Source organism: Chiloscyllium plagiosum, unplaced genomic scaffold, assembly GCF_037043375.1.
Source record: "Chiloscyllium plagiosum isolate Xiang-an unplaced genomic scaffold, Cpla_swu_hap1 HiC_scaffold_23, whole genome shotgun sequence".
In the NCBI taxonomy this organism is placed as follows: Eukaryota; Metazoa; Chordata; class Chondrichthyes; order Orectolobiformes; family Hemiscylliidae; genus Chiloscyllium; species Chiloscyllium plagiosum.
In genome coordinates, this window is record NW_028270161.1 from 27,763,658 (window position 1) to 27,781,969 (window position 18,312).

The 18,312-nt window shown below is 40.0% G+C and overlaps 1 protein-coding gene across 3 annotated transcripts in view; it reads left to right on the plus strand.

Moving 5' to 3' along the window:
* The window catches only part of fbxl13 (F-box and leucine-rich repeat protein 13), a 317,084-nt gene that overhangs the window by 62,041 nt on the left and 236,731 nt on the right, over positions 1–18,312 (plus strand). For all 3 annotated transcript variants that reach the window (XM_087999504.1, XM_087999505.1, XM_087999506.1), the window contains exon 8: positions 5,918–6,027. In XM_087999504.1, coding sequence (XP_087855630.1) covers positions 5,918–6,027 — 110 coding nt within the window. The remainder of the gene's footprint in view (positions 1–5,917; positions 6,028–18,312) is intronic.

Below are 18,312 nucleotides of genomic sequence, written 5' to 3' on the forward strand. Positions count from 1 at the left end.
CTAGAATTGCTAACACCTCCTCCTTATGAACCTCAATCCCATCTGGTCTAGTAGCCTGTATCTCAGTATTCTCCTCGACAACATTATCTTTTTCCAGTATGAATGCTGATGAAAAATATTCATTTAGCGCTTCACCTATCTGCTCTGACTCCACGCACAACTTCCCACTACCACCCTTGATTAGCCATAATCTTTCTTTAGTCAATCTTTTATTCATGATACATCTATGGAAGGCTTTAGGGTTTTCCTTGATCTGATCTGCCAATGACTTCTCATGTCCCTTCATAGAACATAGAACATAGAAAAGTACAGCACAGAACAGGGCCTTTAGCCCACGATGTTGTGCTGAGATTTAATCCTAATGTAAAATATAGTAACTTAACCTATGCACCCCTCAACTCACTACTATCCATGTACAGGTCCAGCAGTCGCTTAAATATCCTCAATGACTCTGCTTCCACCACCACAGCTGGCAACGCATTCCATGCATTCACAACTCTCTGCGTAAAGAACCTACCTCTGATATCTCCTTTATGCCTTCCTCCTAATATCTTCAAACTATGACTTCTTATACCAGTCAATCCTGCCCTGGGGAAAAGTCTCTGGCTATTGACTCTATCTGTTTCTCTCATTATTTTGTACACCTCGACCAGGTCTCCTCTCTTCCTCCTTCTCTCCAGAGAGAAATGTCCAAACTTATTCAACCTTTCTTCATAAGGCAAGCCCTCCAGTCCAGGCAGCATCCTGGTAAGCCTTCTTTGCACCCTCTCCAAAGCCTCTGTATCTTTCCTATAGTAGGGCGACCAGAACTGGTCACAATATTCCAAGTGTGGTCTCACCAGGGACTTGTAGAGCTGCAGCAAAACCTTGTGGCTCTTAAACTCTATCCCCTTGTTAATGAAAGCCAAAACACCATATGCTTTCTTAACAACCCTATTCACTTGGGTGACAACTTTGAGGGATCTGTGTACTTCCTAGCTCTTCTTAGCCCTCTCTTTAGGTCTTTGCTGGCTAACTTGTAACTCTCAAGTGCCCTAACTGAGCCTTCACGTCTCTTCCTAACATAAGGCGCCTTCTTCCTCTTGACAAGAGTTTCAACTTCTTTAGTAAACCATGGCTCCCTCATTTGACCACTTCCTCCCTGCCTGACAGATACGTAGTTATCAAGGACACATATTAACTATTCCTTGAATAAGCTCCACATTTCAATTGTGCCCATCCCCTGCAGTTACCTTCCCCATCCTATGTATCCCACATCTTGCTTAATTGCATCATAATTCCCTTTTCCCCAGCTATAACTCTTGCCCTGCAGTATATACCTATTCCTTTCCATTGCTAAAGTAAACATAACCGATTTGTGGTCACGATCACCAAACTACTCACTTACCCCCAAATCTAACACCTGGTCAGGTTCATTACCCAGTGCCAAATCCAATGTGGCCTCATCCCTTGTTGGCCTGTCTACATACTGTGTCAGGAAGATCTTCTGCACACATTGGACAAAAACTGACCCATTTAAAGTACTTGAACTATCGTATTCACAGTCAATATTTGGAAAGTTAAACTCCCCCATAACAAATACCCGGTTACTCTCACTCCTATCCAGAATCATTTTTGCTATCCTTCCCACTACATCTCTGGAACTATTTGGCGGCCTATAGAAAACTCCCAACAGGGTGACCTCTCCTTCCCTCTTTCTAACCTCAGCCCATACTACCTCAGTAGACGAGTCGTCAAATATCCTTTCTGCCACTGTAATGCTGTCCTTGACTGACAATGCCACACCTCCCCTCTTTTGCCATCTTCCCTGTTCTTACCAAAACATCTATATCCTGGAACCTGCAACAACCATTCCTGTTCCCTGCTCTATCCATATCTCCGAAATGGCCACAACATCGAAGTCCCAGACACCAACCCATGCTGCAAGTTCACCCACCTTATTCCGGATGTTCCTGGCATTGAAGTAGACACACTTCAAACCACTTTCCTGCTTGTTGGTGAACTCTTGCAACCTTGAAACCTCATCACAATTTAGTTTCTCATCCCCCTGCTGAATTAGTGTAAATCGTCCCGAAGGGCATTAGCAAATTTACTCCCCCCCCCCCCCACCCCGTCCCCAGGATATTGGTACCCTTCTGGTTCAGGTGTAGACCATCCTGTTTGTTGAGGTTGCACCTACTGCAGAATGAGCCCCAATTGTCCAGGTATCTGAAACCCTGAAGATGCTACACCGTCTTCTGGATTACTGTGTCCAAGTCTGGTTGTCCTGTTATAGGAAGAATATTATTAAGCTGAAGATGGTTCAGAAATGATTTGTTAGAATGTTGCTGGGAATGGAGGGTATGGGTTATTAGGAGAGGCTGTTATAGACTGTGACTTTTTTCACTGGAGTGTAGGATGTTAATGGTGACTTTATAGAGGTTTATAAAATCATGAAGGGTATAGATGAGGTGAATGGCAGATGTTGTTTCCCTAGCATGGGGGATTTCAAGACTGGGGGCATATTTTTAAGGATGAATGGAGAAAGATTTAAAAAAAGACATGAGGGCCAGTTGTTTTAGAGATAATGGTCCACATGAACTTCGCGAGGAAGTGGTGAATGCAGGTACAATTACAATGTTTAAAAGATATTTAAATAAGTACATGAATAAGAAAAGTTTAGAGGGATTTAGGCCAAGTGCAGGCAGATGGGACTAGTTTATTTTCGGATTATGGTCATCATGGACTGGTTCGATTCAAGGGTCTGTTTCCATGCTGTACAACTGTGAGACTCTACTGTTTTCCCCACACTGGTACCTCAGTGTATACCTTGCAGTTCCTGTTGTTTGGCATCTTTTAGTAACTTGACTTCTAGCTTGTTCAGCATCACTAAGACTTACTGATCATTTGGTTTCTGCTCCTAGTGATATTTCTTGTCTGTGCTTTATTTGTTGTCTTTATTTAACTTTGCCCTCTATCTTGCCTTCTCTCTCTTTTTGGATTACTTCTGTTTGACCTCCCTTTTCTTTTAAGTTGATTTCTTTCAACAGTAAATGATTTCTTTCTAGGGGCATGTTTGTTCCCAGATGGACAATTTGAGCTTATACTGTGTTTTCTTGCCTTCCATCTTTGAACTTAATGTTCCCAATTCATGGGCCTAACCTCCTATCCCTCATCTTGTGCATTCATCCAGCTTTTATATTTTCTTATCATCTTTCCTACACTATTTATAATAGTCACATTTCTTCCTTGACTCACCTCTTCTGGTAAATATTTTTGCAGTGTTCTTTTGGACTAATAAACTAATATTGACGATCAGAATTTATCTGTCCTTCATCTGATAAACTGTCAAATGTGGCAGTTTTATCCTTATACCTCTGTAACATTTGAGGATGAAAAGTATCTGGCTCATCACTATTTTCTACATCTCCTTCAGAGTCTGCAATTTGTAATCCACATCAAACGATTTTAAAAGTGTACTTGAATAGTTTGGTTCCCATGCAGTTGAATTATTTTGCTTTGTCTTTACCAATAACTTTCCTTAGGAGGAGAAGACATTGCAAGCATCCCCATCCTTAATATTGGTGAGCAATAAGGCCAAAGCATTTACATCAATCTTCTACCAGAAGTGCTGGAGGGATGATCCATCTTAGCCTCCTCAATAGATCTCCACAATCACAGTCTTCAGTCAATTTGTTTCACTCCACGTGGTGTCAAGAAATGGCAGATGGCACTGGATATTACAAAAGCACTGGCTCTGACAACATTCCAACAATTATATTGAAGACTTGTGCTTCAGAAGTTGCTGCACCCCAATTAAGGCATTCCAGTACCGTTACATACCGTTAGCATGTATCCAACACTGTGGAAAATTGCCTGGATATGTTCTGTCTACAAAAAGCAGGATAAATCCAACCCAACTAATTACCTCCCCATTAGTTTACTCCAGGTCATCAGCAAAATAGTGGAAGGAGTTGTTAACAGTGCTAACAAGTGACACTTGCAAAATGCTCATTTTGCTCAATCTGCTCATTGATGCACAGTCTGATTCTGGTTGTCCCACTAAGTTCCTGTCATCATGATAGCTTTGGTCCAAACATAGACAAAAAAGCTGAACTCAAGTTGTGAGATGAGAGGGATTGCCCTTGTCATCACAGAAACATTTGACTGGGTATGGCATCAAGGACCCCAAGCAAAATTGATGTTAATAGAGAATCAGGGGGAAATCTCACCACTGATTGGGATCATATATTACAAACAACACTCAATTTTCTAAACAAATAGCAAGACTTCTTAACATCTCAGATACAACCCATAATTGGAATTATATTCCCTTTTAATCCCAGAACAAACACACAAATGCAACACTGAAGATGACAAAGACCTGCAGAGTTAATATTTCAAAAAGGGGCTAAAGAAAGAACTCCCAATTTGACCAGTGATCTGAAAACAAAGGATAGAATTTGATGAATTCTCACAGTCCACCAGGTTTCTTGATGACAAAAATCGTACTTCCGACCGATGGAAGATCTTCCAAACAGGCCTTCGGTTCAGATCAAAATCAAGTTAGTCTTTCGTAGTCGTCACAGTTTAGCTTTTCAGAGTTTGCAATGTTGTCAAAATACATTTTTCAGATTCCTAAGTACTTCACCAAGAGAGAATAAGAGCTCTTCTTGCAGTTGCTTTTCTTGTTTCTTGAACATATGCAGAGTCTCAAGTGTCACAAAATAGAAATCTCTATCTAGAACTGCATCAGGAAATGTCCACACCAGTTTCCTGAGGCATTGCAGGGTCAAGAACAAAGAATGACAGAGTTCATCCAGCTCACATGTGGCACATTGTTTCAGGACTATGAACATACGTGATTGTTCAGACATAGAGTGTCCAATATCAAGTACTGCCTAATGCAATGGCACCTGGAGTAATCACGGGAACTGTACACTGGTGTCCACAGAATATGTGACATACTATTCAGCCTGGACCAATCAGTGGCATTCATTGTACAGAAGTATGGAGGAGTGCGACATATTATGAAACCTGAGTACTCATCACTTCAATGTCATTCTCAGAAAAGCAATCTTCCCTTCCCTGGATCCCAGGCCATCAGTTCTCCTCAGAAAATATGCATCTTAAAGTTCAGTGACAGTCTTTACACTTTTACTGAAGCAGGATAATGGCTGCTGTGGAGAGTTTATTGGATCCATATTTCATTTGATCCTTCTCTGTACTTGTCTATGTGGCTGTTAATTAGCCATCAAACACATCTCAGTCGCATTTCTTCCTTGGAAGTCATAATTTTATCTTCGGGAGATATTCAGGGCCTCAAATTAGTTACATTTCCTACTCCCAACTTGAAAATTCAGTGGAAGTGTTTCAGTGATTCTCACTCTGCAGAAGTATTATGGCTGTTTTAGCTTCCAACATTGGCAGGCAGACCTTGTAAGTGAATTGGTTTAATATTCTGCATGCTTGATTGTTGAGCTTCTATCTTTAAATTTATGTTGCATTCCTTAAAACGTTTCACAGTTTTTATTTACCTGATCAAACGTGTGAATGCCAATTGTCATTGCTTAGCTGATGGCAATCACCTTAATATATGGTTCAAATTGAAAGGAAGACTACTCTTGTCATGAGCAAGATGAAAATGACTCCAAACATGCAATGCCATACAGTGTGCATGTCTAAATGTGGTAGTTATCAGATTGAGATTCCTGCAAACTCTATAATTATCTTTTGGTGTTTATGGAATAGAGACTTGTAACTACCATAAATGTGATCTTACAGACATGGGGTGTTATAAATTCTGCAAGCATATGTTGATTTCAGTCTGTTCAAGCAAAATCTTTTACTAAGACGCAATCTTATTGTAGACAGAATATTACACTAATGTCCATTCACAGTCACATTCTTTTAATTTATTAATTTATTCTTTTTCTAGTGGCAGCACAACATTTACAACATGTCAGTGATCAGCTTTTGTGCAAGATTATTTTACAATTATGGAGTGCTTTGGCAAAACAGACAAGGAAAACCCGAGAGTACTTTGAGGTAAGTAATCCTCAATGACTGCATGCACCTCTAATGCATTTAAGTGCGTATGCATCATGTTTGCAAGTATCATCTAAACAGCCTCTCTATGTTCATTACTCTTTTGCCATACCCCTAAATCCTGTCCCTTTTTGGGTAGCTCCTGGTACAAAAAAACAATTTTTAACCATTTTTACTTTGTGCATTAGCACCCTATCCAGCATTCATTCTTCTCTCCCTTGGTTTATCATCAACAATCTCTTCGTTTGCCAATTGCTTTTTTTTTCTCTCTCTCTGGATTCTGTACTCTGTTCACTCCCTCCACCCCATCATCAGCATAAAAACTACCCCCTGTCAGCTATTTCCATTTCTGATGAAGAGTCAAGGATCTTGGAAATGTTAACTCTGTTTCTCTGTTGACAGTTGCTGCCAGACCTGCCAGGTTTCTCCAGAACTTTCTATTTTTGTAATCACGACCTAGAAATTTTATTAACCTTCCAATAAAGTGAATGTTAGTTTTGAGCTGGAATTTCATGTTTTATGTTAGGAAAGAAAATAGGTAGTGTTGGCTCAACCCTGAGTTTGTGAAACAGACCCAGAATCGTGGAATCATACAGTACGGAAGACGCTCTTTGGCTAAACAAGTCTGAACTGCCAAGAATATGCTACTACCTACACTGATCCCATTTTCCCACACTAGATCCATAGCTTTGAATGTTATGACACTTTAAATACTCAACCAAGCACTTTCTAAAGGCTGAGTCATAGAGACATAGAGATATACAGCACAGAAACAAAGTCTTTGGTCCAACTTGTCCAGATATCCCATATAAATCTAATCTCATTTGCCATTTGGCCCATATCCTTCTAAACCCTCCTATTCATATACCCATTTAGATGCCTTTTAAATGTTATAATTATACCAGCCTCCACCACTTCCTCTGCCAGCTCATTCCATACTTGCATAACCCTCTGCTTGAAAAGATTGCCCCTTAGGTCCGTTTTAAATCTTTCCCTTCTCACCTTAAACCTATGCCCTCTAGTTTTGGACTCCCCCACCTCAGGGAAAAGATCTTGTCTATTTACCCTATCTATGTTCCTCATGATTTTAGAAACCTCTGTAAGTGCATCCATCAGCCTCCAACACTCCAGGGAAAATTGCCCCAGCCTATTCAGCCTCTCCTTATAGCTCAAAACCTTTAACCCTGGCAACATCCCTGTAAATCTTTTCTAAACCCTTTCAAGTTCACAACATCCTTCCTATAGGAAGGAGACCAGAATTGCCTGCAATACTTCAAAAGTGGCTGAATTAATGTCCTGTACAGCTACAACATGACTTCCCAAATCCTATACTGTGAGCAATTTTGGGCCCCATAACACAGGAAGGATGTAGTGACCCTGGAATGGGTCCAAAGGGGTTCACGAGGATGATCCCAGGAATGAAAGGCTTAACATAAGAGGATTGTTTGAAGATGCTGGGACTACACTCGATGGAGTTTAGAAGGGTGAGGGGGGATCTACTTTAAACTTACAGAATACTGAATGGCCTCGACAGAATGGACTTTGGGAAGATATTTCTATTGGTAGGAGAGTCTAGGACCCAAGGGCACAGCCTTAGAATAAAAGAAAGAACCTTTTGAACGTAGATAAGGAAAAAACTTCTTCAGCCAGAGAATGGTGAATCTGTGGAATTCATTGACTCAGAAGACTGTAGAGGCCAGGTCATTGATTATATTTAAAACAGAGTTGGGGAGGTTCTTGTTTGTCAAGAGAATCAAAGGTTATGGAGAGAAAGTGGGAGAATGGGGTTGAAAACCTATCAGCCATGATTGAATGCAGAACAGACTCGATGGGCTGATTAGCCTAATTTCTGCTTCTATATCTTATGATCTTATACTCAATGCACTGACCAATAAAGGTAAGCATATCAAATACTTTCATCACTATCCTATCTACCTGCGACTCCACATTCAAGGAACTATGAATCTGCACTCCAAGGTCTCTTTGTTCAGCAACACTCTCCTGGATCTTACCGTCAAGTATATAAGTCCTGCCCTGATTTGCCTTTCCAAAATGTAGCACCTCATATTTATCTAAATTAAACTCCATCTACCTCTCCTTTGCCCATTGGCCCATCTGAACAAGATCCCGCTGTATTCTGAGGTAATCTTCTTTGCTGTACACTACACCTCCAATTTTAGTGGCACCTGAAAACTTACTAACCATACTTCCTATGTTCAGATTCCAATCATTTATCTAAATGACAAAAAGCAGTGGACCCAACACCAATCTTAGTGGCACACCACTGGCGTAGGCCTCCACTCTGAAAAGCAACCCTCCACCACCACCCTCTTTCTCCTTTGAGCCAGTTTTGTATCCAAATAGCTAGATCTCCCTGTATTCCGTGTGCTCTAACCTTGCTAACCAGTCTACCATAAAGAACCTTGTTGTGCATCTTACTGAAGTCATATTGATCACATCCACTGCTCTGCCCTCATCAATCTTCTTTGTTACTTCTTCAAAAATCTCAATCAAGTTAGTGAGACATGATTTCCCACAAAGCCATGCTGACTATCCCTAATCAGTCCTTGATTTTCCAAATATATTTAAATTCAATCCATCAGGATTCCCTCCACCAACTTGCCCACCACCAGTGTCAGGCCCACTGGTCTATAGTTCCCTAGTTTTTCCTTACCATCTTTCTTAAATAGTGGCACCATGTTAGTTAACTCCAGTCTTCTGGCACCTCACGTGGCTATTGATGGTACAAATATCTCAGTAAGGGACCCAGCAATCACTTACTTTGCTTCCCACAATGTTCTAGGGTACACCTGATCAGGTTCCAGGGATTTATCCACCTTTATGCATTTTAAGATGCCTGGCACCTCCTCCTCTGTAACATGGATATTTTTTCAAGGTGTTGCTTTTTATTTCCCTACGTTCTATATCATTCATATCCTTCTCCACAGTAAACCCTGATGCAAAATACTCATTTAGTATCTTACCCATCTCTCCTGCAGTTCCACATGTAGGCAACCTTGCTGATCTTTAAGGGGCCCTATTTTCTTCCTAGTTACCCATTTGTCCTTAATCTATTTGTAGAATCCCTTTGGATTCTCCTTAACTCTATTGGCTAAAGCTATTTCATGATCCCTTTTTGCTCATCTGATTTCCCTGTTAAGTATCCTCCTACTGCCATTACTTCCTACCTCAACTACCCTCCTAGGCAACATATTCCAGACCTCCAGAATACATTCAAAGCTGTAGAAAAATGTGTTGAGAAACTCTTGCATCATTTATTAAATTGAGATTTAAACATTGTGAATTTTAGCTTTGAGAAAAAATGACCCTGCTGTTGAACACTTTTAAAAAAAAATCCTCGCCCATACCGACCAGTTCCATTTGCCAGCACCTCTTTAATAGATTAGATTACTTACAATGTGGAAACAGACCCTTTGGCCCAAAAAGTCCACACCGACTCTCCGAAGCGCAACCCACCCAGACCCATTCCCCTACATTTATCCCTTCTCCTAACACTACGGGCAATTTAGCATGGCCAATTCACCTAACCTACACATTTTTGGACTGTAGGAAGAAACCGGAGCACCCGGAGGAAACCCATGCAGACACGGGGAGTCAGTCGCCTGAGGCGGGAATTGAACCCGGATCTCTGGCGCTGGGAGGCAGCAGTGCCACCGTGCCGCCCACCTACTAAATTCTATTTACTAATTGACAAATATTTGTGAAATCTGTTGCACAGATTAGTAAAGAAACACTCTAGTATAGTAAGACTCACCAAATCACATCTTACAATGTCCTAGACACCACCTTCACCATCCTTGGGATCACTGATGCATCGGAAACTTGTTCTTATAAGTTTTATAACTAGGACAATGGAGTGGGTTTTAAATTAAATATTGTTGGGTGGATGGAAGAGTCATGTGATAGAAGGTATATTGAATCAAATGGTAACTATGAGGTCATAGAAGAAGGTGACAATTTGGGTAATGATAACTAGAGTGTGGCAGAGAAGGACAGAGTGTACACCTGTGAAATAAAGCCAGGACTTTCAAACATGTTTAAAAAAGAGTAAAAGGCTGTGTGTCTGAATGTGTGCAGCATTTTAACCAAAATAGATTAATTGATAATATATTTAAATTAAATATGTATGACCTGATAGCCATTACAAAGACAAGTGACCAAGGCTAGGGCCTGAAAATTGAAGAGCATTTATCATTTTGTAAAACAAAAAGCTGGGAAAAAGCAGTGGGGTATCGGTGTTAATTAAGAATCTTGTCAGTACAATAGTGAGAAGTGACCTTACCTTAAAAGAACAAGATAAACAAGTAGTTCTCCTATCACACACGTTTATTAAACATGATTTATCTGTAATGATATGTTTGAATTGCCGACCTTTATGTGTAAAACGAACCCTTGTTTGCTGTTACGCAATTCTCATCCCCAGCGCTTGGTGTCATGATGCACGGAGGACATGTGCTTTCTCATGAAGAGCCTAGTGAAAGGTATTGTGAAATGATCGTGCTAGTGGACATGGAAAAGCATTGTGAAAATGTCTCTATAGCCTGAGGACAAGAAGCTGGGAGCAATCTGTTAATTTGAAAACTTAGAGTTGAGATCAGAGTGAAATTTCACTGGAATTGACAAACAGTAAAAGGACAGTTTTGAGGAGTAGTTTGAAACCTGGCTTTGCTGTTTGTATTAAGAGCTGTTTTTCACTCTTTTAATTTAAAAGATATGTTTAGATGTTAAAGAATATCTGCAGACTGATGTGAATCTGTCTCAATGATTAATCTCTATGGTAATCAACTGCAAAAAAAGTACCAGTACAGGGGTTTGGACATGGTCAGTCGGCTGCTCAGGTGGTCAGAGTCAGGAAACTTTGCACATAGTGGGTGAAGTAGAGAAAAATGGTGGCACACTGTTACTTTTGGTGTATATGTGGAGATGTCTTGAGGTGGTGAGTAGGCTGTGCAGAAGAGAGTCAGTGTTAGTCAGGGTCAGATGTTAGCGAGGATGAGGGTGAGTGGGGAAGATGTTGCAGGAAACAGTTGATACAATAGCAGAGATAGAGTAAGTGTGAGGTATCAACGAGAAGATGGTGGCAGAGTGGAGAAGATCATTAATCTTCTACCTACACTGTGTGCATACTTTTAAATGGTTGAGACTGCACTGGCCTGGATGCAAAACCTGGTCCATGTTAGCATGGTTTCAGTGGAATTGCGTCCTCTGTTGGCCTAGGAGAAAAGGACATCCTGCCTCTGCATCACCCCATCCCCATCAACAGAAGCTCCATATCCCTGCCCACAAAGAGAGGCATCGATTTTCCATTGTATGCCATGACCTGGACCAATGTCAGGAACTATGCAGGGCAGCTCTGGATTGAAAGCTGTTGTCTGGGTGCACAATATCTTTTTAAAGATGGTGCTACACCATGGATGCTGCTCAATTCTGGGATATCCAGGTGAGTTGTTTTGGAAATGGCACATGGTATGATGTTGCTAGAATGTGAGAGGTGCATGAAAGAGTGGAGTAAGTAATAAATCAGGCGGGCTTTGTAAAATAAGGTGATAGATGTCCCCAAGCATCGCGATGTGAAGTCTTCAAAAAACCTGACAAAACTGACTCTTAAAGAAATTAAAAGAACGAGGTGTACAGGTAGTTCTCCTGTGACGCACGATTATTAAACGCAATTTGTCTGTAATGTAATTTGTGAATCGTCAACCATTTTTTTAATAAAGCAAACTCCCATTCGCTGTTACACGTACCTCATCCTCGGCAGTAGGTATCGGTGGTGCACGGAGGACTGGACTCCATGTCAGCATCAAGTGATCAGTCGGCTTATGTGCTTTCTCATGAAGACCCCATGATCTATCAAGGCAGGTTTCATTCTGGGACCTGACTTGTGCAGTGTTGCCATTGGATGGGATCAGAAGACTAGCTAGAATGTAGTGCAGCCAGCAGGTATAGATGCCAAACGAGAGTAATCAGCTGAAGACTTTGATGAATTGCACTAATCAGTACTATACACTAGGTCAGTTACAACAGATTAAAATTTACTTAGACCATGCTGTCATTTGTGTTAAGCTAACTAGTATTTTTCTTTTGATTTATCTGCTTCACCCTTAGCCCTGTTTTTCCCATTATTTCCTTTGCACAATTTTCTATAACATGGCTCCTACAGCTTTGTAGGAGATCTACCTGTAAAATTAGTTTGGGTAGAGATAAGAAATAGGAAAAATGAAGAGATCACTTGCATGACTAGTTTATAGATCAATTAACAGTATTTATGTTGTGGGACAGAGTATGTGGGAAGAAATAAATGGAATGCTTAAAAAAGCTTATGCAATAATCATGGCTAACTTTAATTTAAATGTAGATTGGGTGAATTGATTAGCAAAAATAACCTGGAAAATAAGATCATAGAGTGGATTCAGGATAATTTGTTAAAGTAGTACTTTCTATAGCCAACCAGGGAATAGGCTAATCTAGACCTGATAATATGCAAAGAGAAAGGATTAGTCAGTGATGTCATGATACATAAGCTTCTAGACAGTAGCAGTTACAACATGATAGAATTCCATGTTCAGTTTGGAAGGAGAAGTGTGCGTCTAAAATTAGTGTTTAATCCTAAACAAAGGTAACTATGATGGTATGAATATAAAGCTGACTCAAGTGAACTGGGAAACCTGGTTCAAAAGTTGGACAGTAAAGTTGCAGTCTTTTCAGGAGATATTCAGTAAGTAAGCAGATTTTTAATCAGTCAAGGAATGAAACATTAAAGGGAAAAGACAGGGAAGTAAAGTTGAAGGTTATCAGGTTAGCAGTAATTTAATTGAATAGATGTGCAGACTGTATGGGCTGGATGGCCTACTTCTGCTTCTAGGTGTGTGGTCCTGTAATTCTCAGTAACATTTTGTTCTAGTTAGAACAAAAGACCCTTTGAGAAGGATCGGTGGCACAGTGGTTGCTCACAGCGCCAGAGACCCAGGTTCAATTCCCACCTCAGGCGACTGTGTGGAGTTTGCACATTCTCCCCGTGTCTGTGTGGGTTTCCTCTGGTTTCCTCCCACAAGCAGGTTAGGTGAATTGGCCATGCTAAATTTGCCCGTAGTGTTAGGTGAAGGGGTACATGTAGGGGAATGGGTTGGGTGGGTTGCGCTTCGGCGGGTTGGTGTGGACTTGTTGGGCCAAAGGGCCTGTTTCCACACTGTGTAATCTAATCATCTTTGGATAAATAAAGTAATTAAGGATTGTATCAAATTTAAAAGCATACTGCATATCTGCAAAGATTAGTGGTAGATAAGAAGATTGAACAGATCTAATGAACCAGCAAAGAATGACTGAACAAAATAGAGGGAAGTTTAATTAGTAATAAAAAATAATGAAGAGTTCCTACAATAATTTAAAGAGGAAAAGAATAACTCAGATTAATGTTGGTTCTGTAGGGAATTAGTCTGGGAATTGATAATGGAAAGCAAGGAGATTACAGCAACATTAAATAGGTATTTTATTTCTGTCTTCACTGCAGAAGACTTGGAAAACTTCCAACAGATACTCAAAAATTAAGAAATGAAGACAAAACAATTGCCATCACCAAGGAGAAAATGCTGGGAAACTAGTAGATCCAAAGGCTGAAAGTCCCCAGGACGAGATGGCTTGCATCAAACGATCTTAAAATAAATGACTGTAGAGAGAATAAAGGCATTTGTTATATTCTTTCAAACTTCCTTAGATTCGGAACACATTCCAGTGCTTTGAAAGCTTTTTTCAAGAAAGGAGACAGACAGAAAGAAGGAAACTGTAGAATATCCTAACATCTGTCTCAAGGAAGTTGCTAGAATGTGTTATTAGAAAGTTAAATAGTTTGAAATCATGATGGGATCAAACAGAGTCAATGTGGTTTTGAAAAATGGGAATTGTCTTTGTCTAATTTATTTGTGTTTTTTGAGTAGGTAATATGCAAGGTGGATAAAGGGAAACTTGTAGCTGTGATGTACTTGGATTTCCAAAAGGCATTTGATAAGTTGCAACATCAAAAGTTCCTACACAATATACAAGCGCATGGTTGAGGAGGTAACATTATGATGAATAAATAATTGCCCAGCTAACGGGAATCAGACAGTCAGGATAAATGGGTTTCTTTTACATTGGTAAACTGTTAACGATGGCAGTGCCAAAGAGATCAGTGCTGATTTCTCAACTAAATATAATTTATAGCAATGACTTAGATTAAAGGACCAAATACATGATAGCTAAATTTGCCGATGACATGAATATTGATAGGATTGTATGTTTTCAAGGGAAGTAAAAAGTCAGCAAAGAGACATAGGTGAACCAAGTGAGTGGGCTAAAATTTGTTAGATGCAGTATAATATGGGAATATATATATATATTCACTTTGGTAGGGAAAATAGAAAAGCAGCATTCCATTTAAATTAATGAAGATTGCAAAATTTGATGGTATGGAAGGTTCTCAATGTCCTGGTAAATAGTCGACGAAAAATAGTCTGCAAGTTCCTAGGTGATTCATAAGGTGAATAGAATATTGGTGTTTGTTGTAAGGGGAAGGTAATCTAAAAAGAAGAAAGTTTTTTATTGCAGCTGTACAAGGCCACAAATGGAACATTATGTATAGTTTTGGTCTCCTTATTTGGAAAAAAAAGATATAATTGAGCTAGAAGTACTCCAGACCAAAGTTAACTTGACTCATTCCTGAGATAAAAGGCTCATCTCATGGAGAAAGGTTGCATACTTTGAGTCTGTATAATTTGGACTTTAGAAGAATGAGAGGTCATCATATTGAGAAACTTAAGATCCTGAGGGGACTGATAAAGTGGATACCAGGAGAATGTTTCTTATAGGACCAGAACTAGGGGACACATTTTAAGAATAAGAGATTTCCTTTTTAAAACAGAGATTAGTACTTTTTTCTCTCAGAGCTTTGTTATTCTGTGGATTTTCTTTCCTAGAAAGCAGTAGAAGATGGGTTATTGAATTAATTCAAGTTTATTGCATTTTGATTGAGTAGAGAATCAAGTGTAATGCATACAAACAAGAATGTGGAATTAAAACCACAATTTTATCAGCCACAATCTCATCAGACAGTGGAATAAGTTTAAGGACTCAGTGTTCTTCTGTCTAAAATCTTATGTTCTAGCATTCTGTCCCAGTAGTATGACAGACTCACTAGAAACAGCAGCACAGTGGTGTACATTTGAGAGGAAATTGCCTTTGGAGTCCTCAAAACTGATTCTCAAAACATGCTGTCTAGTAACCAAGCTGACTGAATCCAAAGGACAAAGCTGCCAGACTGTGCCTGCAAGCAAGTGATGTGGAACTAGCAAAAGGAAAATGTGCATAATCTGGTTCTCACCAATCCACCTGTTGCAGATGAATCTGTCAATTACAGTATAGGTTTGAGTGATCACCACACAATCCTTGTGAAGGATATCTTCAGTCTAAGCATACTCTCCAGTGTGTTGTTTGGCACTACCATGATGCTAAATAGGATAAATTCAGGATTAATTTAGAAGCTCAAAACTTTGCTTACATGAGGTACTGTGAATCATCAGCAATCTATACTCTCATAGTCTGGCATATCTCCCACTATAACTTTGCCATCAAGCCAGATGATTCAACCTGATTCAGTGAAGGGTTCAGGACACTTACCAGGGGAAGCACCAGGCATGCCTAAAAACAAGGGGGTCAACTTGATGAAGCTATATAACCCAAGATTAAGTGCTTGCCAAACAATTGAAAAGGCATGCAATATATACACATCTGAACAATCATGTGCTCATTGGTAGACCAGATCAGAGCTCTGCAGTTGATATTCAGCTGTGATTGATTATGCTCAATTAAACAACGACCAGGATCATGAGGCTGGGCCAATATCTTCATCTTCAAATGATAGGGAAGCACACAATATCAGTATTAAAAGGATGAAGCTGAAGTATTTTGCATTCATCTTCATGCAATGTAGATGGCCTTTTTGGCCTCGTCCTGAAGTTCCCAGCATCACAAATGCCAGTTTTCAACTCATTCAAGTAAATTCATGTGACATTAAGAATGCACTGGATGCTACAAATGCTATAGGACTATACAACATTCTGAAAATAATACTGAAGACTTGTGCTGCAGAACTAGCCACATCCCTAAGCAAGCTGTCTCAGTTCAGCTATAACACTGGCATTCATCCAACAAGATGGAAAATTGTTCAGCTATGTCCTGCCCATGAAAAGCAGGACAAATCCAATGCACCCAATTATTGACCTGTCAGCCTATTATTGACTATCAGCAAAGTAATGGAAGGTGTTACAGTGCGGTGAAGCAACACTTATGCAGCAATAACCTGCTCATTGGCACTCCATTTGGCTTCTGCAAGGACCACTCTCCTGTTCATTAAAGCCTTGGTCAAAACAAGAGCTGAATTCCAGAATGATAGTCTTTGATATCAAGTTAACATTTGACTGAATTTAGTATCAAGGAAACCTGGCAAAAACTAAAGTCAGTCAGAATTAGGAGAAAACTCTTGCTGGTTGAAATCATTCCTAGCACAAATGAAGATGATTGTTTTTTTTTAAGAGATCAATAACTTCATGTTCAAACATCACTGCAAGAGTTTCTCAAGTGAGTATCCTATGCCTAACCATCTTCAGCTGCTTCAGCAATGATGTTTCCTCCATCATTTGTCATTGCAAAATATTAAATACAATTGGCAATTCCTCAGATATGAAGCTCTCCATGCCAATATGCAATAAGACTCAGACGTTATTCAGATTGGATTATAAATGACAGGTAACGTACATGCTACATAGACAATAACCATCTCTGAGGATCTGACCATCTCCAATGATATTCGAGGGCATTACAGCTGCTCAGTACTCTGCCGTGAACACTTAGGATTTATCATCGACTAGAAACTGAATTGGATCAGATAAATACAGTGGACACAAAAACAGGTCAGAGTCTGTGGTAAGTAACTTACCTCCTGTCTTCCCAGTGCCTATCCATCATCTACAACATCTACCAGGCATCATCCAGGATTGTGATGTAATACTCTACACTTATCTTATCCATTAACTAGAACGTACACTCCTTTAAATACTGACACACTGTGGCAGCATGCCTTCTCTAAGATTATCCTTCTCATGAGATCTGTTTTCTGATTGCATATATAGACTTTGAAAATGCATTTGATAAAGTGATATGTAGTAGGCTTTTGAGTAAACATAAGAACTCATGGAGCAAAGGAGATAGTAGCAACGTGGATATTAAATGGGATGAGTGACAGGAAACAGACTGTTGTAGTGATAACTTTGAAAACCATATTTGATTAGAGACAGTCAGCATGGCATTGATTTCTTTGAGGATGTGACAAAACACATTAATGAAGGTAGAGCAGTGGATGTGGTGTACATGGATTTTAGCAAGGCGTTTGATAAGCTAATTCAGAAAGTAAGAAGCATGGGATACAGGGAAATCTGGCCATCTAGATACACAGTTGGCTGACCCATAGAAGACAGAGGGTGGTGGTAGATAGAAAATATTCAGCCTGCAGCTTGGTGACCAGTGGTGTTCCATATGGATCAGTTCAGGGACCTCTGCTCTTTGTCATTTTATAAATGAATTGGATGAGCAAGTGGGAGAATGGGTTAGTAAGTTTGCCGATGACACAAAGATTTGTGGAGTGGTGGACGGTGTGGAGGGTTGTTGTAGGTTGTAACGAGACATTGACAAGGTGCAGAACTAGGCTGATACGTGGCAGATGGAGTACAATCTGGAAAATTGTGAACTCTATCACTTTGGAAGATTGAATTTGATTGCAGAATACAGGGTTAAAGGCAGGATTCTTGGCAGTGTGGTGGAACCGAGGGATCTTGGGGTCCATGTCCCTCAAAGTTGCCACCCAGGTTGGTAGAGTTGTTAAGAAGGCATATAGTATGCTGGGTTTCATTCGCAGGGGGATTGAGTTTAAGAGCCACGAGGTTATGCTGCAGCTCTATAGAACCCTGGTTAGACCATACTTTTGGTTGCCTCATTATAAGGAGGATGTGGAAGCTTTAGAGAGGGTACAGAGGAGATTTACTAGGATGCTGCCTGGACTAAGGGAATGTTTAATGAAGTAAGTTTGAGGGAGCTAGGTCTTTTCTCATTGGAAAGAAGAAGGATGAGAGGTGACTTGATAGAGGTGTACAAGATGTTGAGAGGTATAGATAGAGTCGATAGCCAGAGACTTTTTCCTATGTCAGGAATGTCTATCATGAGGGGGCATAATTTTAAGGT